The sequence below is a fragment of the Hippoglossus hippoglossus genome, chromosome 9, assembly GCF_009819705.1.
Source record: "Hippoglossus hippoglossus isolate fHipHip1 chromosome 9, fHipHip1.pri, whole genome shotgun sequence".
Taxonomy (NCBI): Eukaryota; Metazoa; Chordata; class Actinopteri; order Pleuronectiformes; family Pleuronectidae; genus Hippoglossus; species Hippoglossus hippoglossus.
In genome coordinates this window covers 15,026,318-15,053,896 of record NC_047159.1, presented here as the reverse complement: position 1 = coordinate 15,053,896, position 27,579 = coordinate 15,026,318, and the positions used below count along the sequence as shown (strand labels likewise).

General features: G+C 41.8%; 3 protein-coding genes across 4 annotated transcripts; 1 reads left to right on the top strand and 2 right to left on the bottom strand.

The window, feature by feature from the left end:
• Positions 1–683: 683 nt before the first annotated feature.
• Positions 684–4,758, bottom strand: smn1 (survival of motor neuron 1, telomeric). Of its 2 annotated transcripts, XM_034595177.1 has the most exons (8): positions 4,608–4,747; positions 4,124–4,195; positions 3,912–4,031; positions 3,448–3,639; positions 2,440–2,616; positions 1,835–1,909; positions 1,530–1,637; positions 684–894 (listed from the first exon to the last, which is right to left on the bottom strand). In XM_034595177.1, exons 1-8 carry the CDS (start codon positions 4,653–4,655, stop codon positions 838–840), a joined length of 849 nt encoding a protein of 282 aa, XP_034451068.1. In that variant the 5' UTR covers positions 4,656–4,747; the 3' UTR covers positions 684–837. The 2 variants fall into 2 exon arrangements, with proteins under 2 accessions (XP_034451068.1, XP_034451067.1); XM_034595176.1 differs by lacking the exon at positions 684–894 and having other exon boundaries at positions 1,436–1,637; positions 4,608–4,758.
• Positions 4,759–4,781: 23 nt separating this feature from the next.
• Positions 4,782–10,175, top strand: LOC117767491 (heat shock protein family B (small) member 11). The gene is made up of 5 exons (XM_034595178.1): positions 4,782–5,006; positions 5,114–5,220; positions 7,586–7,654; positions 7,753–7,796; positions 7,891–10,175. The coding sequence occupies exons 1-5, from the start codon at positions 4,843–4,845 to the stop codon at positions 7,981–7,983; spliced, it is 477 nt and encodes a 158-aa protein (XP_034451069.1). The 5' UTR covers positions 4,782–4,842; the 3' UTR covers positions 7,984–10,175.
• Positions 10,176–12,130: 1,955 nt separating this feature from the next.
• lzts1 (leucine zipper, putative tumor suppressor 1) lies at positions 12,131–27,260 on the bottom strand. The gene is made up of 9 exons (XM_034595175.1): positions 26,972–27,260; positions 17,612–17,958; positions 17,394–17,522; positions 15,368–15,524; positions 14,882–15,273; positions 14,578–14,751; positions 13,731–13,862; positions 13,246–13,440; positions 12,131–12,955 (listed from the first exon to the last, which is right to left on the bottom strand). The coding sequence occupies exons 2-9, from the start codon at positions 17,840–17,842 to the stop codon at positions 12,416–12,418; spliced, it is 1,950 nt and encodes a 649-aa protein (XP_034451066.1). The 5' UTR covers positions 17,843–17,958; positions 26,972–27,260; the 3' UTR covers positions 12,131–12,415.
• Positions 27,261–27,579: the final 319 nt, after the last annotated feature.

Sequence of the window (27,579 nt, the reverse complement as noted above, 5' to 3'; positions counted from 1 at the left end):
TGATCTTAATGTCTCAGCGATTTTGTTCAGGAATCAATCTTTATCTGCACATACGGCTCAATGTGTCACACTGTCTGTAGCCAAATCCCCGCCTGCTATCACCCTGAAATATGCATCAATCTTATGGGAGTTGAAAAATATTATGATGGATGTGAACCTATATTGGGCAGAGGATAAGGGGACACCTCAGGGAAAACGCAGGGCTGAGACGCAAGGAATATACTGGAATGATACTCTGAATTAACTGCATGGAAATCGCCTGAGGGACTGAAGCAGGACTCATGTCTGATGTGCAGTCAAACTCTGAAGAAAGTCAAGTGAGAAGCAGACACACTATTAGAAGTGGAGGGTTCCTCTGTACGATAGTGACTCTGTGCAGGTTTAAACACCATGCTATGATGTATTCATGCTACCTTTCCCTATAACATGAATATATTATACTAGTCTGACTTCTGCTGGACAATACTTGCCATTACAACAACACACCGTTTTGGGGGCACACACATTTGCATAAATAACCTAAATCAAACTCTTCCCTCATTTGCTAATAGTTAAAAGAAATTATAAAAAACGTGTTAATAATTTTATTACACTCATCTACTGTCCAAGAAGTTTTCATTTCACAACATTGTGTGTAAGCAGGAGAATTCACAGTTAAAAGTGAAACCAAAAAACCAAGCCAGTTACCAATGCTGCTCTGATAGCTTTTATTTGATCTATTTACAAAGAATACAAAACTCTGGTCCTTGAACTGTGGTGAACAATCTTTTCACAGCAAGTACACTTAACTCATAAAGTTTCTTTTTGACACAAGAATGAAATCTTGACTTGATCATTTCATTTGTGGTGCAGTTTTGTCCAGTTGGCAGCTTCTTTGCGACCTTGTTTCAAACCCTGTGAAAAAAAAAAAAAAAGAGTCGGAATATAAAGTTAAGAGAGCTCCACTTTTAGAACACAAGGACTCCCACCTATTATGAACCTTTGATAAGTAGAATCACTGTCTCTCACTTGAATACGTCTGCCAACCAGTCAAGTAGCAACTTACATAAATGTCTGTAAAACCTCATATGTCGTGAAGACCTTGAAGTAATTTAATAAAGAGAGTAATAACTGTATTTTGTCCTGATAAGTGTTATTCTTGTGTTTTAGCCAAAAATGTGTGTCATGAGGTCCCAATGACCTTGATCTTTACCTTTTGAGCACTAAATTACAAGTGTCCATTACTCAGTACAAGTGAAGTGTGTTAAATTGGAAGATATTATGTTCCCTAAAGTAAGACGTATGCAAAGACGGACAACAAAAAATCTTAAATCCTTGAGCTTCAGCTGTCACTGGTGGCGTGGACAAAAAGACTCTTCTAGCTGAGAAGCATCACAAGATGGAGCAACTTTACCAAAAAAGCAAAAAGGGTCCAAATGGCCATTTCTGTCCTCTGCTCTTCACTGCATGATACAAGAGACTGAGCCTGTAAATACAACTGTTACCTCTTTTATAGCCCATAATAAGCCAGTTAGCCTCTGTGCACGTACCAGATAGTATCCTGTGTGATATCCACTCATGTACCAGGAGATGAGCACACTGCCCAAGGCCTCATCATCCACCATGTCGGGGCTCATGGGTGGAGGTGGAGGGATCATCTGAGACACATAGAGCAGAGGGAGTGTGATCAGAATGTAAAGACTGGAGGCTGATGATATTTTTAGTCAATCACTAACATAAACAGTTTGTTTCTCATCTTACCCACTGGATTAAAAAAAAACACAACCTAACCCTCAGATAAATCAGTATCTGCTGTAGCTTCTGCATTTATATGTATGACATATTGCCAACTCACTGGTGGACCAAACGGCATCATGGGAGGCCAGGGAGGAGGTACAGGTCCATGATCACCACATCGCCTGGTTCCCTTCTACAGGACACAAAGGACAAAAAGTGATGGAAAACCACGCACACTAATCTCAGTATTCAAAGATCATTTTACATTTTAATTAGGTTAAAATCTACATATAATAAATGATATCTCAAGCCATTCAGGTCTAATCATGCAGCTCATGTGCCACTGCAAGAAGGCTCAAGAATTCATACACTCTTTTTAAAATACATTTTATCATTCTTCTTTTAATGACTTTAGGTATATAGAGTGAGAACATAAATTTCAGCATAAATCAAATAAAAGTTATTGCAATCCAATACAATGCACTTGTGTTAAATGCCAACTCTGGGCAGACTTTGTTTATATTCCATTTTCATTGCTCACATGGTAAACGTTTTATTGTTCACATTTCATTTGACCACGAGTTCAGAGCCAACCTCCTCACTAAAGTAAAAGAAATTAACATTTTAGTTTAAAGCGGTAATAATGAACGACACCAGTTTATTATCAGTTCACTTTGCTCTCTGAATGATAACAGAAGAAAATGGTTCAGACTTGTTTCTTACCTGTTTGAAAGCATGCATGGGGGGTGGACCTGGAGGAAACCCGGGGAAGCCAGGAGCCCACATAGGAGGAGGTTCTTTGGGGGCCTTGGACTTCTGGGCTTTACTGTGTGTCTGTTGTTTGTGTCGGTTTGGTGTGGAGGACTCACTCCCCTCTGTTGATGATTCAGCCTCATTTACCTGAATTGCACAGACAAACCGCTGTAATCATGATTTGACATTTTCTCTTTTATACTTTGGAATTGAATTTCTGAAATATAAATGTGACTTTGGAAGCAGGGAAAATAAGAACAGTTCAAAACTGAGGTGAATTCATTTACAACCCATATAAGATGCAAGAGCTATGCAAATTACAACATCATTTTTGCACTGCTTGTGAGATAGCAATTAATTTGTTATGTTCATTGGATTCCAAGAGGTATTATGTGATGAAGCACTTTGACATTTATCTCACTGACCTCATATGTCAGTAGCTTTCTGCACATATAACCAGTCAAATGAATTGACAATGTAGAACTTTTGGGCGAGAAATTGGGACAGTAAATCAAGGATTAAGACTTCATCCCATTCTACTTACAAAAGTTAATCTTGTGTTGTGTGTATTTGAAGAGTGAAAGACAAACTTGTGGGAACTGTTTGAGGGGATGAGGAGTACATTGTAAAGCAGGTGATCTATTTTCAAATTAAATTGCATGTGTAAAAGAGGTGAAAATAAAAAAAATTCTGTTTGGAAGGAAGCTGATTTATTATGATTGTGAGCAAAATCTGACTTTTACAAAAATATATTTCTGTCAAGCTATCAGATGTTGTTGTTTGGACATGACCTCACATCCTTTACATTTGGCACAATGGAATAATAAAAATGTATTTGATGACTCAAAAGGTGCGAAATACATCATCATTAACCTGTTACATAAACTAGTAAAATATTATTTAAAAACAGTGAATACAAAGTTTTTCGTAATAACAGAATAATAAAATCAGTAAAACGTTGTATTTTTGCTGCTTTACCTTGACATTTGTTTCCTCATCACCCTCTGAAATCTCTGCTAGCAGGTCTTCAAGTTTCTGCTCCTCCTGGTTGCCGTAGTCTGTATAAACAACCGTACAGGTGGCACTCTTCTCGTCTATAGAGGAGATTGTGGCTGCATAGAGCTGACCATCCTCTGACCAGTAAGCACAGCACGAGTCCCCGACCTGCCACTGAGACACAACATAGATTTAAATTAAGGTCGAGGTGCAGGCGGTCCCCTGGTCTGAAGTGAAGTAAAAGTAAAGCTCATGCACATAAGGGAAATAATGATGAATCACACAACAGGAGTAGAGCACAAATTGTTCATTTGAGACGTTGGGCCAAGTTCATGGCATTTTCCAATTCCGACAGTCAAAAGTTGTCCTTTCTCTTCCTTAAGAGAGACTGTAGTTGTGTCTACATGTTTAAGAGAAACATTAAAATCAGTTAAAATTGTACACACTTCTTTATCTGGCGGTGCGTTGGTCCTTTTCCTGCTCTGGTTCTTTTTGTTGTTTTTGCGTTTTTTCCCTGGTTGGTCTTTTTTCGACGCTTGTGGCTCATCTTCACCTTTAAGGGCAGTCTGGCAGAGAAAGCAGCGGCACCAGAAACATGTAGTTAGTGAGAGACACAAAATATTTTACACACATATACAACGCACAACATATAACTTACCTTGAAGGATGCTACTGCCTTGTCATAAGCCTTAATGAGTGCTGTGTCATCCCAGATGTCAGAGTCATCACTCTGGAACAGAGAACTTTAAAATTTAGAGCCTCAACTAACAAACATGTCCAATTCAGCGGGAAATAAAATAGATCAGCTGTAAAGGATTGTGGGAAGAGTTTGTATTCGATCTTGACATATTTGACGTGTTGCCCATTGCATGCTCTCCATTGTGGGGAAAGGATGCTACAGCTGTGGAAGTGCAACATCTGTGTGCAGCTAAACCTGAATTCACATTATGTTTGTATCACAACATCTCCAATAATGAAACACGTCAGGCAGACTTCTGATTTAACCCTTTTTTTGTTTCTTTGTTACCCAACTTAGCCCAACTCGTTTTGTAGCTTAGCCTGTTAGCTTCCGCCTCTACAGCGGCTCGAAAGGCTGCCTACGTGCTGTTCTCTCGGGCCTGCTGGTGTGTGTCGTGACGAACCTGAGCAGATCCGCGGGTAAACAACGTGTCTTCGCAGCCATTCGCCATGGGAAGGTGCGCTGAGCTCGCTGCTAATTGCTAATTGCTAAACAAGTAACAGGCAACGTGCGTCGCAACCTGTGACGCGCTAGAGCAGCGATGACGTATATACCTTGCGACGCATCGGTTGGCTTGGTAACGACGGTAGCTAGTTGGGTCCACTACTTGTAAACACACAGTTAGTCGTGAATCCTTGATGGAATTACCGATATTAACTTCAAACTACGAGAACCAGAGATCCTACTCTTCACCGAGCGACCCGCTGAAGATGACCGACTCCTCTCTGAGTTCTCTGGGGGCCAAAGTTGTTGTTGCTTCGTCCAGCGATGAAAACCACCCTCCAGAAAACATCATCGACGGGTGAGTGTGGCTTCTTCTGTTCGAGTTAAAGTCTGGTGTCCAGTGCTCCTTTATCCGCATCGATGTTGTCAACAGCTGACGGTGTTTTGCTCGTCTCTTCCACCCAGAAACACTCAATCGTTTTGGATGTCCACCGGGTTGTTTCCTCAGGAGTTTATCGTCCGCTTCTCTGAGCCCACGAGCATTTCCGCGGTGACAGTGGACAGCCACAACGGTGTGTATAGATGTGGTTTCGTCATCAAACTGTGACAGTCACATACATTGAGATATTGGGAAAGAAGTGCTCTCTTGTGCCTTGATGTCCTCCATCACACACTGCGAACAAACGAATGAACTAGAAGGACGATAAAGTGCATACAAGACCCAACAGTGCTCTTATAAAACTACATTTGAATTCACTTTAACCTGATTTTTTAGTTGGATCTGCACCAAATTGCACAGACACAAAAACATCAGTCCCCTAAACATCTTTCATCAAGATCACAGAAATATTCTCTGAGAAATCAGTGAAAATGTTGCAAAACTCACAAAGTTAGAGAAAGTGATTTTAAAAAAGTTCATGGATCCGTGCCCACATCGACATCAACATTTAATGGGTTGTGTCCCGACCAGTACTGCATCCTTCTACTGAGTTTCGTGGTAATCGGTCCAGTAGTTTCTGCGTAGTCCTGCTAACTAACTAACGGTTAACAAGCAAACAGACTTAAACACAATCTCCTTGGCGGAGATGGTTAGTAAACGCTTTCCTGAATTTGTCCAATTTATGATTAGTTAGTTTTGAGAGAAGACTTAATATGTCCACAAATTGATTGTGGGGACCTGTAGAGCCAAATATACTTTTTATATATAAATACAATAATGATTAATAAGAGATTTGGTGTCTGTATGAAGAAGAGCTACAGGATTGTGGTTAAATAGATACATGAAAAAGACAGAGTAAATCATTTACTGGTATCACAGAATAAACCTCTTTCCGAAGCATATAAATGTGATCACAAGACCAAACAGGTGTATAAATCTACCTTTGTGTATTTTACATTCACAATATAGATTTGAGTTGTTTTACAACATTTTCTGGAGGCAAATAGGTGTAAAATAATTTCCATGGAAAAAATGTACGTTTATATTAGTCTATAGAATTAGAAATACATTTCAAGATACCGGTGCTAATCTTAATCCAATCCGCAGAACTAAATTCTACCCCCGGATCACGCACAGGGAATCATTAGCAGATGAATCAGAGTACAGCAGTAGAGCATAAATCTAAGAAATTATATATTTCCTGGGTTTGGCAGAGTTCATGGATTTTTCCATTTCCAACAGTCTCAAGTTTCCCCCTTTCATCCTTAAAAGAGACTATATACGAAATGACAGACAGAGATATATAACAAAAGTTTAAATGGAATGATAAAATTATCTAGAATTTGCTCAAACAACCTTAAAGAGTCACAGTGCTGCAAAATCTATACGACCCCAGAAAATTACTCCTGTTGCTAAAATATCCGGACTCAGTGCCAGGGGAGACTGAACAGAAAAGGGAATATATATATATATATTTGTTTTACATCAGTCCAAATCAGTTGTGTGTAACAATTATTAATATAATTGCAAAGAGAAGTTATCTGATCTATATTGATGAGTGGACAGAGTTAAGCCTTTTAAGATTCAAGACTAATCCATAAAGTATCAGTTTATAATAATTTGAAAGATTTGACCAATATTATAGTTGTAGATCAGGTAGGGATTAACTTCCCAGTTTCTTCAGCTCTGTGACTTTAGAGAAGCTGACTCTCTGATGTTTGTTGTTCCAAATATAATTAGAGATAGAGTTCAGAGACTTAAAAAGTGCTGGAGTCAAAACAATAATTCATCCACTCAGGATTAATCCTAATGGCCTTGGCAGAGAGGTTAATAAATAATAACAATAAAGGTGACACAGAGGGCACCCCCGTCTGCATCCTCGGCACACTGGAGAACCGTCAGACCTCAGGCCATTTCTGTTGACAAGGACTATCGAATCTGAGGAAGGAATTTTAATCTCCTTAATAGACTTGAACCCAAACCAAATTTTCATAACACAGAGAACAAAAAAAGAACATTTCACAAAGACAAAGGCCTATAAATGATTAAAACCAGGTCTTTATGAGTGTTAGGATTCAAGACTAAGTCGAATACTGAGTTTTCTGAGACTCAAGGTTTCTGTTGGGTCAATGGTATTTGTAATCAGAAGTAAAAAGGCCTATATTTTATATTATGACCTGCTGAGATCACAGAAACTGTATGAAAAGTCAAGGGAGTATCAATGTGATTACATGTTATACTGAAGGGGGCTTAAACGCCTGCACCAAATTTCATGGCAATCAATCCAACAATTGACTGAAGTGGTGGACTGACTGCTTGAAGCCATGCTGCTGGAATTTACTACGTTTTACCAGATTTACTGTGGCTATTGTCGAAAGGAGTTTGTTTTTAGGCCTTATGTCCAGACCAAGATGTTCTCAGTTTGTCATATTCTCTTCACGAAATCTAAAATTCAGTTTTTCTGTAAAGACAAATATGTCCTTTTTTTTCTTTTGCAGTCAAGCAGCTAAGGATTGAAAAGAACACCTCACAAAATGCCTCTCAGTTTGAGTTTGTCACAGAGAAAGGTAAGAGAGAACATCCGTCTACAATATGTGTTTGAACAATTTGTTTAAATACCAAAGAATTGGCAGAATTTGACATTGACAATCTGATTGTTTTGTAGACTTTGAACATACGGAAGGGCATCTTCAGTCAAACACTCTTTCAGTAAGTATAAATTAGATAATTATTATTGTGTAAAACATATGAATCTATATAATAAGCAGGTAAAACATCAGCTTGTCGATATTTTGTCTTTCAGCTCAATGGAAGCAGCGCAATCCACCTTCGTTTTATCATCACGACAGGATATGATTACTTTGTTTCAGTTCACAGAGTCACTGTACAAAATTGACACACTTGGTTATTGTGAATTAAAGCAGATTATTTTTTTTTAATATATGTATATGTGGCTTTATGGCGTTATGTGATTGTTGTAAATGTCAGCTGACCTCATCATATGCTCAGTCTGTTTTAATAAGGGACAAACACACTGACATCTCCTCCCTCGTGGCTGTCACTGTTGGTGGTAACTGGAAATCTGATAAGAATATACCATGAATATGTGAGGAGCATTGATTTAAAAAAAAAAAAATCAATGAATGTATGTCTAAACAAAATGAATTTTATCGTCCCGAGCTTATCAGTGAAGCTGCAATTGCAGACAAAGCATATGGTTTGGAGCCCTGGTGCATTTCTAAATCTGGCCTCTCATTCTGAAATTATCATCGCCCATTTAATGTTATGGTTTCACTTATGGGCTTTTATTTTTATTCCACATTCAACTGTTCCTGCTAATTTCACAAGCTGAGAGTTGGCAAAGCTTTAGAATGAAAGAGTTGGATTGTGATGAATGGCAAAATTACTTACAAAGGAAGGTTTCTCTGTGTGAGAAATAGAGTTAATTAACTAGTTTAGAGCCGTAGGGGCTTAAATTGGCATCGGTGCAGCCCCCCCACCCACCCACCTCCCCATGAGCAGAATTTGACATCCCTATAGAAATGGGGGGGGAACCACGGGCAAGGCAGCTGGGGGGTTGGGGCAACCAGATGGTCTCCCAGCCAACCAGCGAGTCCATAAAGACTGCAGGCCTATTCACAGCAAAGTACTCCAACCACCTCCTGTACTTATACAATCCACACACACGCTCACACGTACGCACACTCAACACACGAGCATTGACTCCTATCTACCTTCAGTGCCATTTCAACTTATCAATAGCAAGGGGTTCAGCAGTGTGCGAGGACCCTCTGGGACTCCCTCCCCAATTACTTTGCTGACTGCGGAGGAGCTTTGGGATTTTCCGAGGCTGTGTTCGCTGCACACTGGTCTGCATGCAAGCCTCTGAATAAACCAATAAAAATATGAAATACATGCCTGAATAACTAGCCCCCTGATATTTTAGAGCAACTAATTGCTTAGGGGTATATGGCCAGGATATAGCACATATGAGTGTGTAATGAGTAATGAGGGCAAGGTAGAAACTGATACACTGCTATTGACTCATCTATTATTTACTGGTAAGGAATATTTATTATAATGTTGAGGTGAAGTTCGAGCCAGGAAATGAAGTGCAAACTCCTATTTCAAAGGACAACTATTATTTATTTTCTGCCGTAGTTCAAATAGTGAATTTATTTCATGTGTTTGCTTTAAATATATGTAGCCAGAGATCCTGTTTTTTTTTTTCTGCACAAGGTTTGCAAATGTGCCTCTCTAATGAATGCAGGCCCCTTTGTGTGTGACTGTCAGCCGATCAGGAGAATCACAGCAGGATATGAGTGCATTATTATCATGTCACTGTGGGGCAGGGCTAAATTATCAGCCAGTGTCTTCCTACTGCTGCCTAACTGCTGTCCAATCACACAGAGACATCTGCTGGACTACGGCTCTGTGTGTCCAGCTGAGTCGACAAAAAAAGAGATAGTACATCATAACCTTCCCAAAAAACCTTTTTGCCTTCGTGACTTTATTGACAATGGTAGATTAGAAAAAAAAACAATAGCCGCGTTGTTTAAAGCACAGGGACACATTGTTAGCACACTTTGTTTATTGTATAAGTGTAGGTGATCTGTCTGATTTGGTTATTCTGAGAAAGAACCCCCACCCCCCCTCCCAGCCAACACCACCACCCACCCAGCTCCGTTATTTTCTTTCATGTCAAACCGGCGACTTTGAATTTCTTGTTATCTCTTCTGTTTGGTCCTTCTTTCATGTCAGCCACAAAGCCGCACGCGTGAACAATGGGCCTTAATTTGATTTCATTTTTGATTCGGTCCAATCAGCCCGGTTATGACAGGAGGCGAGCTGGAAAGAGGTGCGGCGCGCGGAAGGAAACACTATCAAAAGGCTGAAATTAGATGATTAGACGCAGAAGAAAACAATCTTCTCATTATTTAAGTCCAAGAGGGATTGAGAATGATAATGAGGGGCTGACAAGAGAGAGCAGTTGAAGACAGCTTTGAGTGTGTAAGAACATCCATATTTATCTGAGTCAAAATCCAGCAGTCACCTGTGTAATTTTGTAATAAATAATAACAAGACAAACCTCTTTTCTGTCAATCTAATACCTCCAAGAATTTATAGCTGCAGTGTATTGTCTATTATGGTGCATTTTACTCAATCAAAAAGATTCACCTATGCATGAAGATGATTTAAAGTTCAGTTTTAGTAATCATAAGAAGCAAACATGATGCAGATTAATGCTGTAATATATTTTTTTGTTTATCTTAGCACATAAACCTGCTCACTTCTTTGTCTTCTTTTGGCAAAAAGCCTCCCTGAAAAGGTGTTTTTGCTGAGGTAAATGTAATTTACTTTTTGAAATAAACAGACTAAAAACACAGTAAATGAGCTAAAGTGTTGGAAAGAAACGATAACTGTTTGCTGCTGTTGTGATCAGATATGACTTTGCACTCTCACATCTTTCTTGGTATTTATTTCCAGTTCCATCTCTGCAAACAGACTTATTCGCCGAGGGGTCTTTTGCCCAACTTTATCTATGTTTGATTTTATCTACTGAAACCAGAGAAATCTTTTACCAGGGCCATACCTGCAGTATTAACCGGCCTTATGCTTCTTCCCTATTTGACCCCTTCTCTGTTGCTAAGGCTGCGAGTACGGGCTGTGAGACACTTACCAGTCACTTGAGTTTGAGTGCCACAGCTTAGAGCACCTCACCTCAGAGCTCCACTTAGTCTGTCTGCGCCCAGATCTCTCCTGACCGGCTGTCGTAATGCAGCGTAATGGAGGCTGAGCATCCTCAAGCAGCCTCGGTACTCAGATTGCCACACATCCTGACCCAGTGTGTGCATATACTGTACATGTGCCTCTGCCTCACAGTCTGTGTGAGCCCCTAGGTATTGAGTGGGTGTATAGTGGTTAAACTTTTGCTTCACAAACTACTTTGCCCTTGTGGAAAGTGTAATTGCTCCAAAATAGTCGAGCCAAATGGCCGTGGCCAGTGTGAGAAAAGACTGTTTGTCTCTAAGTGGAACAGTGCCAGCGGACTCTCAGGAAGTCAGATGAACAATGTCGGGAGAGAGACAGACATTATCGGGAGATCACTTATTTTCCTGTTGTTCATCTCATCAATAATTGCTTCATTTCATACTATCCAACCGCCTGTACTCTCTCTTCCTCTTAACACAGTGGATCTCAAAATGTGGATCTGTCTTTGGTATCTGCCAGACGTGTTCTCTAGTATGTTCTGTATTGTGCGTGTTTCCTTTTCAGACACTAACATGGCATTTTAATAGTGTACTAAACCTTCCATTCTCTGCATAGCTCAGACAAATATACAGTAGTTTACTTGAACAAATTACTCACTGTCCACTGAGCCAAGGTATTAATCCCTATGTTTTTAATGGTAAACTAATTTGGTTTGCTTTGGTTAATTAGATGACAACTTTCCTCCTGAACCACAATTATCTCATTTCAGAAGTTAATCTCAAAATAAATAAATAAATATTTAATGAACACATATGATCAGTGGAGTGAAATTTATGTTGCATGTGATTTTAAAGGTCACCTGACTAGTTACTCGAAGTGGCGAATATACAGAACTGGGAAAATTGAAAACAACATACAACTGATTTAATAATATATATTAATCCCACTATTGCATTTTTGCAATTAAACCTATGTGATATTCAATGTTGGATATAATTTAAGGGTGACAACACATGACAGCTCAACATGTATTTGTAGTGGAAACCGTTTTTTTTGCACTTTATCACATCAGAAGACCTGTGCATTTGTTTAGTTAAAACTCATTTCCATGCACAACCCTCTTCGGGAGCACACAATAAAATAAACAGACAGGGCCACGTAAATTAAGGTTCAAACCTAGACGCACAATAGATGATAAATCACTGTCATTTTCTGACCGATGAGACGTGTTCAACCTCGATCATGCTTTATGTGCGACCATTTAACATTAGTCATGAAACAGATGAGTCAGCTGACTCTGGCCTGTATAACAACTAATAATGATCTTTAAATGAGAAAAATTGTGCGTGATTTGAATGATGAGGGATTTTTTTAGTCAACATAGTAAAAAATAAAGAATATTCTCATTTGAACATTAAATAACTTAGTATTTACTTTTAAACAAATAGTAACACGGTCATCACAAAGTATATCACAAGAATGTGCCCTGGACTCAAACAAACTAGATTATGCATATTCTATTAAATAACCATAGTAAAAGACTTGTTAGCAGTGAGCTCCAGTTGTTGTGACATAAATATCTGAGGTGAAAACAACATTGTTAGTGAGTGCTCACATCAAATCTCTGTGGCAATAACGTCTTCGTATGTTTGTAACCCTGAGCTGTAGATGTCCATTCCCAGCTCCGTCCGGCTCTCCAGTTCAGTGGTCAGCTCCTTCAGGATCCTCTCCAGGTCCTGGTTCTTCCTGTGCATCTGCAGGTAGTTGATCTGGAGCTGCTTCTGGTACTTGATGACTCTGTCCTTCTCCTTGTTCCAGGTCTGCCTCTCCTGCTCAAAGGTGTTCACCAGCCTTTCCTGAGCGTCCTTCTCCTCCCTGAGCTGCCGCTTCAGTCGCCCCACTTGTGTCTGGAGTGACTCTGTGGAGGCGTCTTCTCTGTTCTCCTCACCCCGGCCCTGGGTGGGGGAGTCGGAGCCTTTGATTAGTTTTTCCTGAGTCTGGGCATTGGCCTCGAGGTTCAAACTGTGTCGCAGCCTCTCCTCTTTGGCCACAACCAGATCCTGTTTCATTTCTTGAATGTCTTTCTCGAGTTTGCCCACTTTCTCCCTCAGCAGATCAGCCTCGTTCTTCTTGCGTTGGAGTTCATTTTGGCAAACCTGAATAAAAACAAACCAAATATTCATACATGGGCAGAGATTAGGAGGATTATGTTGACTGATATAACAGCTCTAATCATGTGAGGCGTCAAATTATCTTTTTTATTAAAGCTAGACCCCACTGTCTGTCTGCTCAAATTTTGAAGCACCTGAAGGTGAAAGTGTTGCATATACTAGCAGATAACATTCCTTCTATTCATCATATAAGCAACGTGTGGGCATTTTCGTCACACATCCTTATTTAAACTCCATTATGCAATGTATCGCCACTGAATCATCGACAGACTAACCTCGGCCTCTATAGTGCGGGAGCGCAGTTTGTCTTCATGGTCTTTATTCTGTTTCTCAAGCATCTCCATCTTCACTGCGTTCTCCTTCAGTGACGCCCTGAGGCTGACTATCTCGTTTAACCGGATGTTGATGTCCGCTTTGCTGTCTCTCAGCTGCAGCTTCAACAGTGAGATCTCTCCTGTCTTCTGGCACACCTACATTTGATCACAGACAATTTTATATATATGTTAATATGGGGGAAGAGGGCTGTGGTAATAGCAAAGCAAGAGATTTTTTTCTGTAATGAAAAATGTAAGTAATGCCCCTGATGTAAAAAGGCATTGATGTCTAATTCTTTAGTGATGGATTTGTGTTTTCTCTTAAACATGATACAAAATGTTGGATTCTTCCTCTGGTGATGGACGAGCATCACTCAAGGTTTGAGTACTAGATTGCTTTGTAAGCTGCCAGGTTTAAAATCCAACAGATATCGCTCTTGACTCACCTCCCACTGAGTTTCCTCGAGTGTCGGCGCCAACTGTGTGCTCTCGGCCTCGTAAGACCTCAGCCTGAGCTTGATGAGATCCTTCTCCCGGGTCAACTTTGAAACGTCTTCCTGGAGCCTCTCCTTCTCTGCCTGTACAAGAGTGCATTCCTCATTTCACAACATGTTGCAAGTGTGCAAGGTCTGCTAATGATGAAATATTCAATCTGAATATGATTCTTAAGCTTGCTTTCAGACATGCAAACTGATGTTCGGACATTGTCCTGTAATTTTGTGGAGGAGCTGTACGTGAGTCCACACACTTTGTCCAATTGTCTGATTTCTAAAATGTCAGTTGCTCCAGCCCCATATGCACATTGTCTGTGTGAGCCCATGTTAGAATACTACCGAAATTTCTGGGAAAATCCACAGTGAGTGATGTTCTTAGCACGCGACAGACGCAAAATGGGAAGAATACAATGCCATATACGGAGAAAATGGCAACGATGTTGATTTGGAAAGACAACGAGATTTGAGAGCTTCTGGCGAGAAGGGTGGACACTGATCTCTAAAGCAGAATTTATCCATTATTTCCGGCCTCCTGCATGCACTACCCAGGTGCCAGTTATTGTCTGAATGTTCCAGACATTCTCCTCTTGCTGTGAACGCATCTGACTCGGACAACCTTCTGCTTCCTTCTTTATATGTGAAAGACAAATGACGGAAAAATGGCATTTGTTCGGGACGCAGTCATGTTCATGTCTGAAAACGGCTACAGATTAATTCACGGATTTCCTGGAAAGGGAGAAAAGTTAACAACCAGACGAGACGTACAGGGCACTGGTAATGAAAGGCATATTGGACTGACCTGGAGCTGGCTGACCTGCAGCTGGAGCGCTTGCTGGGTTTTTGCAGCCATTTGCGACACTTGTCGTAACTTTGTGGAGCATCGCTGCTTCAGCCCCTCCATCTCCTCGGAACAGTACCTCTGTCTCTCATCAAACAGCTGGCAGGTGTCTACTTCCTTCTCCTCAAAACTCCCCTGTTGTAAGGTGAACAGATCCGAATTGGAAAAAAAACCCTCAGACATTTGCACTGTCTAACAACTGATGAGGCCATGATCTTGATTAAAAGCACAGTTTTTTGTTGTTTGTTGTGTGACAGCTTGATACCTGTAGCTCCTGCAGTTCAGTCTCTCGCTCCAACAGCCTTTGTTCCAAACGTTCAATCAGCGACTCATCTGTGGTAATGGGGGATCGAATCCCACCTGCTGTTTCAGAGAGAGGGCTTGACTTATCTGCGGAAAATGGGGAGCCGGCATCCCCATTAGCCTTAGTTGCGAAGCCATCAGTGTTTAAAGGAGTCCTGTAGCTAGAGTCAAGGTTAGTGCTATTCCCCTTGACCCATGAAGGCAAACTGGGTTGTGCTGCCTTGCCGAGACTATTTGCAGGAGCTGAGCTGCCATCACTGTGACTGACGGGGCCTGTGGAAGCACTTAGGCTGCCGCTGGTGCTGTGGGTGGGGAGGCTGGACATAGAGTTACGTCCGGAGTCTGACAGAGTCCCTGAAAGAAGAAAAGAAGACATCGGACTTTGCCATTTCACCTGAGTAATCAAATTTTTTAGACATCATTTTAACAAAATGAAATAGATAAAGACCTGAAAAGGTGTTGTGTTTAAACTCTGAACTCCTTGGTTTCTCCAGAGGACAAAGGATGCGGTCCAGGCTGCTGTGGCCTGTCTCTGTGGAGGATGTACTCTTGGGAGGCACAGGCTTGAAGGCAGTGGAACGGACCAATGACTTCTCAGCAGTGGTCTGAGGAGTGAAATGACACACAGTCAGGGGTGCTCTTCCCTATTTTAGTTTTTATATTCAGTGGCTCATCTTAGCGGAAAGCACAGCAAAAAAAAAATTCAAGTCCTCTTGTAATGCTATGGTGAATCACATTTCGAAACTTGAAAATCGTAATGACTGGCTTTCACCGAGATAAATATTGTCACATGCTGGAAGTCTGTACAAATGAAAGGGATAGACTTTTTTCACCGTAATTTATTTTCATATTAGAAATAGAACCAGCGAAGCATGCAGAATTGCTTCACTACAAGCTGGCAGTATTAAAAGCTACACAGCAGTAGTTGCAAGTAAAATTCACCAGACTGTCATAAAAGAGAAAACTCATTTCAAAGATGAACTTTTACTCCACATGCCCCATCTGTGCTGTCCAAGAACGTCACGAGCAGTACCAAACCACCCCTCCTCTCTGTCCTCCCCTCTGCATCCCACATCTCTCCCCCATGTGCTGTCTGAGGGAAGATAAATAGCCTTTCTCCTGGATATTAATAATATGAGCTACTGCTGAAGTGTAAGAGGTAAAGCTTGTGAGCTCAGCATTCCTTCTCACTGACTTCATGACTGGGATGCCTTTCCTCATTTTTCTCTCTTTCTATGCCTCAAACTCTCTTTGGCCCTCGATCTCTCTCTTTTTTCCTTTATCCTACCCTCTCTCTCTCTCTCTCCTCCGCTTCTCCTCCTTTCCCTCCCATGCCCCAGAGGAATAAAGGCCTATTGAAGGAGTCTCTATTTGCTTTCTTATTCTTGGCACAGAAATGACTTCTCTAAGAAGATCAAGGCATACTTGGGTCATTAATCTGGGGGGAGGTGATTAATAAACTGAGAAGGCTCAATGCAGGTTATATGGGATGGCTGCTACCTATTAAACCACCTGCTGTGCAGGTTTTATCCTCAACTATGAGGTTTTCAAAGTTGGTGACAGTTTTGCTAGTTATACTACTAATAGCAGCAGCTTATCTTAGATTGGCATAAAACAGGGCTACAAAGCTAGCATGGTTTGAACCAAAGGTAAAAAATGATTCATATTCAGCACCTCTAAAGCTGACTAATTAACACCATGTATATTGTTTTTTCATTCCGTGCATTAAAACAAAGTGTAAAATTGAAAACTTTCCGCGTTACAGGCAGCGTTATGTGTTGATCTATTCTTGTGCTGGGAGCAGTAACATCCTGGAGTCTCCAATGATTGGCTGGCAACTGCTCCCAGGCAAGGAATATACGATGCATAATCCCTTGTAAAACTGAGGATTTTATATATTTTTTTAAGCTTACGGTATAAACAAATGATAAATTGCATTTTAATTAGTGAACTAACAAGTTGCCTGTAGGTGTATTTAGCTGTTTCCCACTGTTTCCGGGCTTTATGCTAAGCTAAACTAAACAGCTTTGGGCTCTGGCTACACATTTACCATACAGTTTGCCATTAATCATCTCATCTAACTTATTGCAACAAAGCAAATGTAGTTATTTTGGGGCAGCTGGGGCTCAGGAGAGAGGATCATCCACTATAACCAGAAGGTTGATAGTACAATTCCTCCAGTCTGCATCCTGATCTTTCCTTGGGCAAGATACTGAACCTCAAATTGCCCCTGACTGCTGTGCCGACAGTGAATGAATGATGTGTGATTTAGAATACGGGGAGCCCCGTACGAATGTGTATGTGAATGGGTGAATGTGATTTGTACGTTGAAGTCCTTTGAGTGGTAAAATCACTCTTTCAATAAAGTACCATATTTCCTAAGAAAGTTAAACTATTCCTTTAAAATCTATTTTAAAAGTGTTTTTGGTAAAGTAGCATTTATATGACAGCAGTGAAATTGACATTTCTCTCACCGCCTCATTCATTTTCCTCGACATGAGCAGCAGCTTTGGTTGCAGTCGCCCGTCTGACTCCCCATCTCTGTTCCCTTTGTCCTCCATCGTTACTCCTCTGTGATTGGCCGACCTCGTTTTATTGCTCACCTTTTGTGAAACAGGATAAACATTTTATCTAAGAGCAGGGCAATATATGCTGTTACATTCACGTCACCTAAAATAGCATGTGAGCTCACCTTGATGTAAAAGAAATCTTCACTTCGTCCCGAGCGGGAGTGGGTGAGGCCTTTGGAGGGATGAGCTGTGGACGAGGAGCCCTGAGTGAAACCACAGTTCAGTAAGCCGTCTAGGCTGCAACCGCCACTCTTTCTGTGATGGCTGGTTCCCTTTCTAATCCTGTACTCAGACGCCCTGCAGTGTTTCGTGTTGAGGCTGTTGCCGTTGATCAGGCTGCTGACGCTCCCCATGGTCCTGCAGGCATAGGTGAGCGGATGGTGGGGCTGAAGTCCAGGTGGCGAAGTTACACAGAAGCGAGGAGAAGACACAACTCATGACACCGGAGAGGCACCGTCAGAGGTATCATCTGCAGAAACAAGAAATAGATAATACACAAACATCACTGTTGATCCTTAAACAAGGTTTTTTTCTTTCTTGAAAGGACAAAGTCACCTAACACCTTCCTCCTCTGGTGCTCATCAGCTTCCCTGTGTTGTTTAATTTTATTGCTCCCTGTTCAGTCCAGACATGCAGTGCTGAAGCAGGTGTGTTCACATTTGCAAAGTGAAAAGAGTCCATCTTGGCGCCCTGCCTGGCTTTGTGTGTCTAGATTTATGGCTCGGCCGTTGAATTTGACAAATAACCCTTTGGGTGCCCTTCCTCTAAACAAACTGGCAATTAGGCTATTTACTGCCTGCTCAACACTTGGCTGGAGCTGCCATCAGAATAACACTGCAATCATTTTGCATTCGCTATTCCACTTGAGCATTGCATTGACAGACCACAGAGCAATAGTCAAGTGTTAATAATGTAATTGGCTCTAGTTGTGAAAGAACATTGGAAGGGGGAACAGAGAGAAACATTTCGTCGAGTTACTGGCGATGCGATCCATCCTCTCTTTAAAGACAAGCAGACCCCAGATGTTGCTTGTTGTGATCTCTAACCCACAGGGGAAAACTCAAAGCAAAGAGGCTACTGGCTGATCAGGCTCGAGGGGTCCCCTAACCACCTGGTCCTCAGTCTTCAACCATTTTATAATAGCCGCAGCAACAAAGCTTTAAGCCTAATGGGCCCGCTTTAAGTCACATATTAGTCCGCATTGCATTTGGCTCCAGGCTAATCCATACTTGTGTGTCTGTATACACATAGCTGTCAGTGTCATTTTCCAGAGGTGTTTGATGAGCATGATTGAACGGGAAAATGCGGAATGAGCGCTGATCAAGGCTGTCACTTTTCATCACCCCCCAAAACAATGATAGGCGTGATGAGACGTGCAGAAAAAAGATGTTTCACCATGAGGACAATCAGAGACAGACAGTGAGCGAGACAAGGAATTAGGAAACTTTGAGTGATGGTTATACGGCAGAAGAAACAGCTAATAGTTTCAGTTTTTTTGAGGCGGGACATGGGAGGGAAAGCTTCTAATGATGAAAGAACCACACAGTCATTGTTAATTAATCTTCCTGCACAGCTTCACTGCTGATCTTCTGTTTTGTTCAGGATGAAATTCTAAACAAAATCCTACAAAGTAAACATCAAAACGTATTGAGTTAATGAATGTTATGTGATGTTAAATTTGTACCTTCACAAGTACAAAGAGAAAGCCTCCCCCTGTGTCACTGATGCAAACAACCCCTGACATGACTGTGACTGCCTCTCTCTCCTCACTGTGCCTGCGTGTCTGCCCCTAAATCTAAACCCTGCTCCTCACTATCACTCTCAGATATTAGCATCCACCACAGACATGGGACCGGAGTAATGAAACAATAGATCTTTACTTACTGCCCGGTCACACTAAAGCATCCGTCTCTAGCAAGGCCCCTGCAGAGTCATCTATCCAGTCGTGGAGAAAGCAAAAAATCCAGATATGTGTGCACGTGTGCGTGTGTATGGCCTTGAATGAACCAGCAGCGAACGCAGAGCTCACACTATCAGCACAGCCAGGAGAGTTTGCTTTCTGTTCTGTGGTAGAGGGGTGGGTCTTCCCTGCTTTTCTGGATGGCCTGTACACAGCTTTGCATTATAACCGACATGTAAATTCAGCTGTGCATGTGTGTGTGTGTGTGTTTTGGGGCCTCCCACTACCCCCCAGGCCCCCCCAGGGGAACCAGTGTCCAACATGTGCTTCCATAGAACTGGCGTGTGCCGCTCAAGTGATTAACTCCCGGCCTTCACAAAAGATCTTTTACACCCCCCTCCTCTCCCTACTATCACCCACCGACACCCCCCTGTTTGTCCATCGACTAACTGTGTAATAACCATTCATCCTCAACCCTCCCTTCTTCCATCAGTCCCTCCCTCCATCCATCCGTCCTACTCGGTGCCCTGCACCCACCCTGAATAAACAACACTCCATCCGAAGGAGGAAAAAAAAAGGCGCTTGCCCTCTCTCTTTTCGCTCTTTGTCTGTTGAAGTGTGCCGCTCTTTGTTTGGACTCTTGTGTCCCAGTTGATGTATTCTCCCACAAACAGCCCAGGACCATATTTGAGTGTTAAATAAATGACTAGTCCTCACAATGAGAGGACTGGAGAGCTTCAGTTTTCATAGTGATTTACCTCCGTGCTTTCTTGATGGCGTTTGTTCAGACACACACACACACTCTTGCACACACCTTTAAATGTCCACACAAACAACACACACTTCCAGTCTTATTGCTGGGGTCCAAGTCTCTCCAAGGCAGTGGAGCGGTCAGCATCCCACAGAGTACACAATGTTGACAAAACACCTTGTGGATGAAATACAATCACACACCACGACAGGAATATATACAAGGTAGTGTGTTCCAAATGAGCAAACAACAAAAGAAAATATGGGGGCCCCTAAGCTGTGCTGGCTATAAAATAAGTGTAAATCTTGCACCCCATTTTTGTCACAAGTAAACGTACATTTTCTCCTAATGTGAAGAGAAATGTGAGGAGGAAAGAATACTGCCTACAGATAGAACACTACGGCTCCATCGATCAAACACAAATCAAAAATGAGATCAATCTGTTAAAACTAATAACCATGAGAAGCGGCATGACCCTATGATGTGATCGTTCAACATATGCAGACAGAAACGGTTTCACCAGATTACATCATAGTGTCTGAAACTTTTTTTTTACCATCAAGTGTTTTCACTGACCCACTTATCAAATAAGACGGCATCTGTGCAGTTTAATCTTTTTTTGGAGCAGAACCGTTCACTCCTCCTTTCAGCCATTGTTCCCTCGATTAGTCCTATTCACAGCCCCGAGCGTGTGTGTCTGAACAATGATCCTGTGATTTCACTTTTATGTCCCCACTCACCTGCTAATAAAAAAAACTGCCTATATCTGCTTGCATTTGATTCACATTTGATAATAATTTGATTGCTCCATCGTGGCAAATTTTTAATATGCGGTACAAATGGTCTGACCTCACGACGTTTGGGTGGACAGCATGATTTAAGACCTTTGGTGAGGCGGGACGGGTAGGGTGGGGGGGGGGGGGGTTGAGCGTGAGTGGATGCATGCACATAATCTTATATCTGATTGGCTCTATGTTTTTTCAGAGTCCATGCAAAAGAGTGTGCGCACCCATTTGATGTGTGTGTGTGTGTGTGTGTGTGTGTGTGTGTGTGTGTGTGTGTGTGTGTGTGTGTGTGTGTGTGTGTGTGTGTGTGTGTGTGTGTGTGTGTGTGTGTGTGGTGACGGTGGAGGTGAATGGGTGCTTTGTGTCAGGCAGGTCAGCTGGATCTCAGGAGCTAAAGACGAGACACCACACCAAAACACACACGCTAACAAACCGCCACACTTACTCATTGACGCACACACACACACACGCCAGAGCATAGCCAATCCATTAGCACAGCCAGTGGAAGGCAGCAGCGCGCTATAAAGACCCCAGGATTTATACCTGTCTCACAATGACCATGAAACTGTCTTGTGTTCTCACTGTATCTCTACACTGCCACGGTGCCAGATGGCATCACTTTTAATTCTCACTGTCTATATGGTAATTTCCAGCAGATGTATGTGTAATCTATCTAGTTCAGTGTGTCTGTTTTTTTAGGTCAGTCTTGGACAGCTTATTGTTCTTTGTTCATGTGTAAACACAGAGTTTTATATCTTTTTGTATGTCACTTTGTTATTTGAAGCCCCAACTTGTTTAAATTATCATGGTGTTCATAATATAGCTGTAAAAAAGTATTTCTGGTTTATTTAGTAAAAGGTCTTTTGAAAAACTAGTATACATTAAACTTAAAAGTAACAATATTTTATCTTTTTAAGTCTTTCCCCAATTATTCAAAAATTTGTGAAGTTTATTGTTTAATTATGGTGAAATACTTTGAACAAGAGAAGACTTTAGAAATCAAACAAACTACTGAAAAGCTACTTTTTACAGGAACAGAGCTCCCAAACTGACATCACATGATTCCACCGTCCATCACGTGGCTCAATATGTGAGTCAACATATATTGAGATACGTAGCCTGTCAGACTTCACAGGCAGTACGTGTTACCTCAGCCATGGAGGTTACGTTTTTTCGTCTGCGTTTGTTTGTCTGTCTGATAGTTAGCAGGATTATGCACAAACTACTGAGCAGATTACCATGAAAGTTGGTGGAGGGATGCAGTGAGGGATGCTGTAAAGGTTTGAGAAGAACTGATTCAATTTTGGTTCACATCTAGATCAGGAAGCGGATTATGGATTTTTTTTTTCTCTGTCTTAAACACTGCACTCTGTGCCAGGACTACAGCCAAACAGAAATGTAATGTATTTAAATTCATTGTCAAATATTCCGAATTATACCTTTAATTTGAATGAGACATCCATTTAACTCAATCTTCATTATGCTGTTCCATCCCTTCAATGCAAAACGTTGAAGATCTTGCTCACAGTGTGATGTAACTTGTTAGATAACTCCAATCGGTCAATGATTCAACACTGCTTCACAATGTAAAGAAGTAGGACTTTCCCATTATCCCACAGATTACTCAGAGAAAATGAAATTCACAAATTAAAGGGAGACGAAGAAGAAACGGCGCATATTCAATAGGGTATATTCTCAGAAAATGATGAGCTGATCTGAATTATTGAGAGGTAGAGCTTCCTCTGTCATCCTCTGTGGCCAGTCACACACACACACACACACACACACACATGCACGCTTCCTCGTCTCATGTCTTACTCACCCTCTGGCTGAGTTGGGATGAGTAATGTGGCCTCCAGCAGAACATCAACAGGGAGTGAGGTGCAGGGTATAGAGATAGCCATCTATCATTGACTCTCAGTGCCAACACACACGCGGGCACACACACACACACACACACACACACACACACATAGATACACACACAAACACACACACAACGGCATCCAATAGCAGCTAATTGGGTAATCCTTTTAGTGCATTGTAAAGGAGATTGAGCATGAATGGTGCTTCAATGCTGAGGAGCAGAATACCAGACACTCATTACTGCCTCAGAGTAAGGAGATGGACTACCAGGCACAGAGCGAGAGGCACGAGCAGAAAGAGAAAGACACAGACATGGAAAGACAGTGTCTGAGTGTGTGTGTGAAAGAGAGATTTATATTCTGTGCAGCCAACACTGCATTATACATTGATAACTGCATTGTCCAGCAAACAATCAATGTCTCCTCTGTTCCGAGTTAGAGGAGGATGGTTTGGATGCGGAGAAAAGGTTAAGAACTGTAACTTTGCTTAAATAATGTGAGTAAAACATCTATTTCTCATTCATTTGATCTCAAAGTCTTTTACTGGCAGCCGTGTGGCACCATCTTTGACTAAAGGTCAGCTTTTAGCGAAAGGACCCCCTGCTGAAATTAGATTGCACATCAGATGCTATTATGTGCATCCAAATGAGACATTAGGTCAACCAAACAATCAACCTCCTCGGGTTTTAAGAGATAAGGAGGTTGTCGGCACTGCTCGCCGGGTTCGCCCGGCTGACCAAACTACCGCTCTGGTAGCACAGACATTAGCATAACCTTGGCAGCTGGAGTATAGAGGAAAATGTAATTTTAATGGAGTCTAAATGGGGGCCTTTAGTACTGTGACGAGGATGGGAATTGATGCTGGTGAATTTAGGGAGTTCTAATAGAGTTCCGAGAATTAAATACCCGAAATTTCCCTTTATATTTCTTTGTTGAGCTGCATCCACCCTTACAAGATTGATTATTGCCTGGCGATATGTCGCAGCACTTTTCTGTGATATACTTCAAACTCATGCAGAGCCCTGGAATCTGCCCAACAGTGGTTTTAAAGAATTGAATGTGTCTTCGGTTTGAAACAGCAGCTCGCCAACTTGCTGCATCGGCATAAAATATTTACTTCTGAGGCTTTTATGCCACTCTAAGAAAGGCAAGTACACACTGTAACCAGTGAAAGTATTTTTAGACGTTTTTGAATTACTTCCCTTCCATTACACATGAATATTTAGCTTTTCCATTAACAGTTGCTTGTTTTGAACAGGATTTGTCATTTATGCATGATATGGCAGCTTTCATAAATATGAAATGTAAACACCAGTTATCGTTTGTACACTTTTCAGCTCTCAGTAAGAAAGACACTCATGTTGTCATGGTGCACAAGTTATATTGGTCAACATTGGATGGCTGTTACTGGTGTTGGATCAGTTTTCAGATATTTTTGTTTATGTAAAAAAAAAATTATATTATGATGTCATATCATAGACCTGTGTTCATAATACAAATGAAATATAAACATTTCATATAAATAAAGTTTATAATATTATTTTTATTATTACTTGGGCCAAGGAGATTATGTTTTTGCCTGTGTGATAGTTAGCGGGATTATGCAAAAAATACTCAACGGATTACCATGACATTTTGTGGAGGGAGAATCCAGAAATCTTGTTGCTGATCCAGGATTTGTTTTCATTTTCTTTAACTGGATGTTTTTCAACACGTTTTTTGTTGATTTCTCAGAGAATAATTCATGGTTAAAGTTAAGGTTGTGGATCTTGATTCAGAAAAAAATCTGGCATGTTTGAGGGACTTATAGCGTCTTCCAACTGGTGCAGCTCGACTGAATCTGTTCTGCTGATTGCAATTCTAGAAGGGAAGATCCAAGATTAGTTTTTTCCAGTTCTTTAAAATTGCGAGAGAGGCCAATTTTGTTGATTCCTCAAAACAATAATGTAGGAATCTTGAAGGAAAAAAATCTGACATATTTAGGGCGCTGGTAACGATGAGTGTGCGCAATTTTGTGTGGATCCAAATAAAAATCGTGGATTTTGTAGATTTAGATGTGTTTCATGGGGGTGTTGTGGTTTTTTTCAGCTGCTGTATGGTGACGAATAGAGCTAGACACCTACAACAACAACCAATGAGAAACATAAAGATGTGGTCGTAGCTATAAGGCTTGTTTTGATTGAAAGTGACTAAACGGAGGCTCCACTGAGAACGATTCTAGTTTTGTGGTGGTATTAGGATGCTGGATCATACAACCTGCATTCTTAATACACACAAAAGATAAACAGTTTGAACTTGGTAATAGCAGTGAATCACACGTATTACATAAACACAACAAAACCCTGGTATTTCTCTAATAGTCACACAGTCACTGCAGCGTTTCTCTCTGCCAAGTCTGTCTCATACTATTCTTGTTTGATACAGTATCACAGTGGGATGACATGCAGAGGTAGGTGGAGAAGAATGAGGCCTTTCCTGGCACCGGGGCCCATTGACCCTGCCAACTGACGACTCAGTGATAAGCTTGTCATTCAGGAGCATAACCATCCTCCCATCCTCCTAATCTGCTGTAGCTGTGAGCGTGCGTGTGCGGATGTGTGCGTGTGTGTGTGTGTGTGTGTGTGTGTGGATGGTGTAATGTGGGAGTGAGAGAAGGCACAATGAGATCACTTTCGGGGATCTATATCATCCTGAAAGCAGCTGGAAATATGTGCTGCAGGCGATACCTGCGCTCAGCTCCAAAATAAAAGCACTCTAAAAGACTTTTCTAACGCAGGGAAACGCAACATGGCCCTTTCATAGCTTGAGGTGTCAAAACCAACAAAAGTCAGATATTCACCATCTGCGCACATCTGTTCAGCAGATTCTCACCACGTTTGACGGTAATTCTGTTCTAAAGAGCTTTATGGGAATCGTGATGGAAAAGTTGAAACATCGTCATGAGCTGAGGCTCACAGAGATGTGGAGATGCTGCACTTCTCTGACTCAGAGCCTTCACTCACGAAAGGATGCTGTATTTGGGTATCTGGGACAGTTATTTAAAGCAGCGTCTTCTTTAGCGGGTCATGACAGCTCTAATGGTTTGTCACAGATATGGAACTGAGCTGCCTTGATTCCCTTAACAAAACGCTATATAAATACATACATATATATATATATATATAAAATCATACAAAAAGTCAAAATATTTACATCAGCAAAAGAGATTCTTCACTTCACATAAGAAAACAAAGAGCGCGACTCTTCTGTGACAAGACGACGGAAGTGTCTTAGCTCTTTTCATCCTCCACACCCTCGTCTCCTGATTCTGTGCCTGCCCTGTGTTTTCCCTCTGAACAATCAGAGAGCAATCCTGAACGTGTCTGAACAGGTGCCCTATCCCTACCAGTTCACCTTGTCACCAGCACAAGGTACAGTAATTCATGTCTGAACACATGTGTTGCTGTGCACAGGTGTGACAGTGCTGACACTGGGAGGTTGTGCAAAGAGCAAACTGTTCCACATGCAAATGTTTTCCTTGAGTCTGCAACAATTATACACCAGAATAATTAAGAACTGTCGGGTCCAGCTACTTAGGAAAATCACAGGGTGGGACGTATCTCGATGGACAGATTTAACTCACGCTTAAAAATACCAATAACGACTGTCTCTGTGCCGCTCATTCCCTTCCAAATTGCTGTGTACAGTGCAACACTTAAACGGAGCCTCGTGCTGCGCCCTGTTATTTCTCCAGTTTTAAAAAACAATGGTTTGTCCAGGCAAGGCTGCGCTGAAAGTAAAGAACAGTGTCGGCGGTTTGTGTCTGCGAAGAAAAGAAAAGTTGAAAGCAGACGTTCCCTTTGGAGCTGCCTCAAACCCCAGAGTGAAATTCAGCTCGTCTTTTAAAAGTGGTGAAACACTTGGGCTGCTCCCTTGCAGAGAGACTTTGGTTCAGTCAGAACAGGAGGCACACTTTACACCTGGTTTCTTACTTGGGAAGAAACATTACATCACAACACCTGCCCTTAACAAATCTGCATGTACACTGGAATCGGTGCGGATTGCCAGTACCACTCAGCTCTCACTCCTGCTTGAAGTTGCAGGACAGTGTGCTCTGGCTGAGCCTGTGCCATCATTTGTCCCCTGTCACATCCACTCAAACAGCATTAACCTTCCTCCGAGCCCGGCTGGAGGTGACTTACCTCCATTATAGTCTGCCTGCCCCCACAATCACAGTCACTGCCTCTGCTGCTCTGTCTCCCAAAAGCTGTGTGGATCACTGTAGACAAACCAATTCCAGCCGGATACTACTTGCAACTACATCTGTGGGGAGAAAGAGACATGTCTGCTTGTGTTTGCCTGAAGTCCTCTGCGGGTGTCCACTTCCTCTTCAAGCACCTGGCGCGGTGCAATGATTCCGTCCCATCTCCCACACACTGAACACTGTCACATTCCTCCATAAGCATGCTCTCTCTCTCTCTCTCTCTCTTTCTCTCTCCACCCTCTCTCTCTCTCTCTTTACAGTGTATCCTAGTTGCCTCTCTCCTGAACTCCCTCCCACTCTCTCCTTCACTCTGAACATCCAACACTCCCTCCCTCCCTCCCTTCGCCTCTCGCCTTGTCCACCTCTTTGTGCACTTCTCTTAAGTTTAAGTAGTCTCCCTCTTTCATGCCTTGTCCTCTGCATCCGTCTCTCTCACCTGTCTCCTCTCCTTCCACTTTACCTCTCTCTTTTCCCTCTTTTAATGGCCTTTCCCAAGCAGTTCTGCCATCCATCTTAAGTCACTTCACTGCCTCTGTATATGCCTAC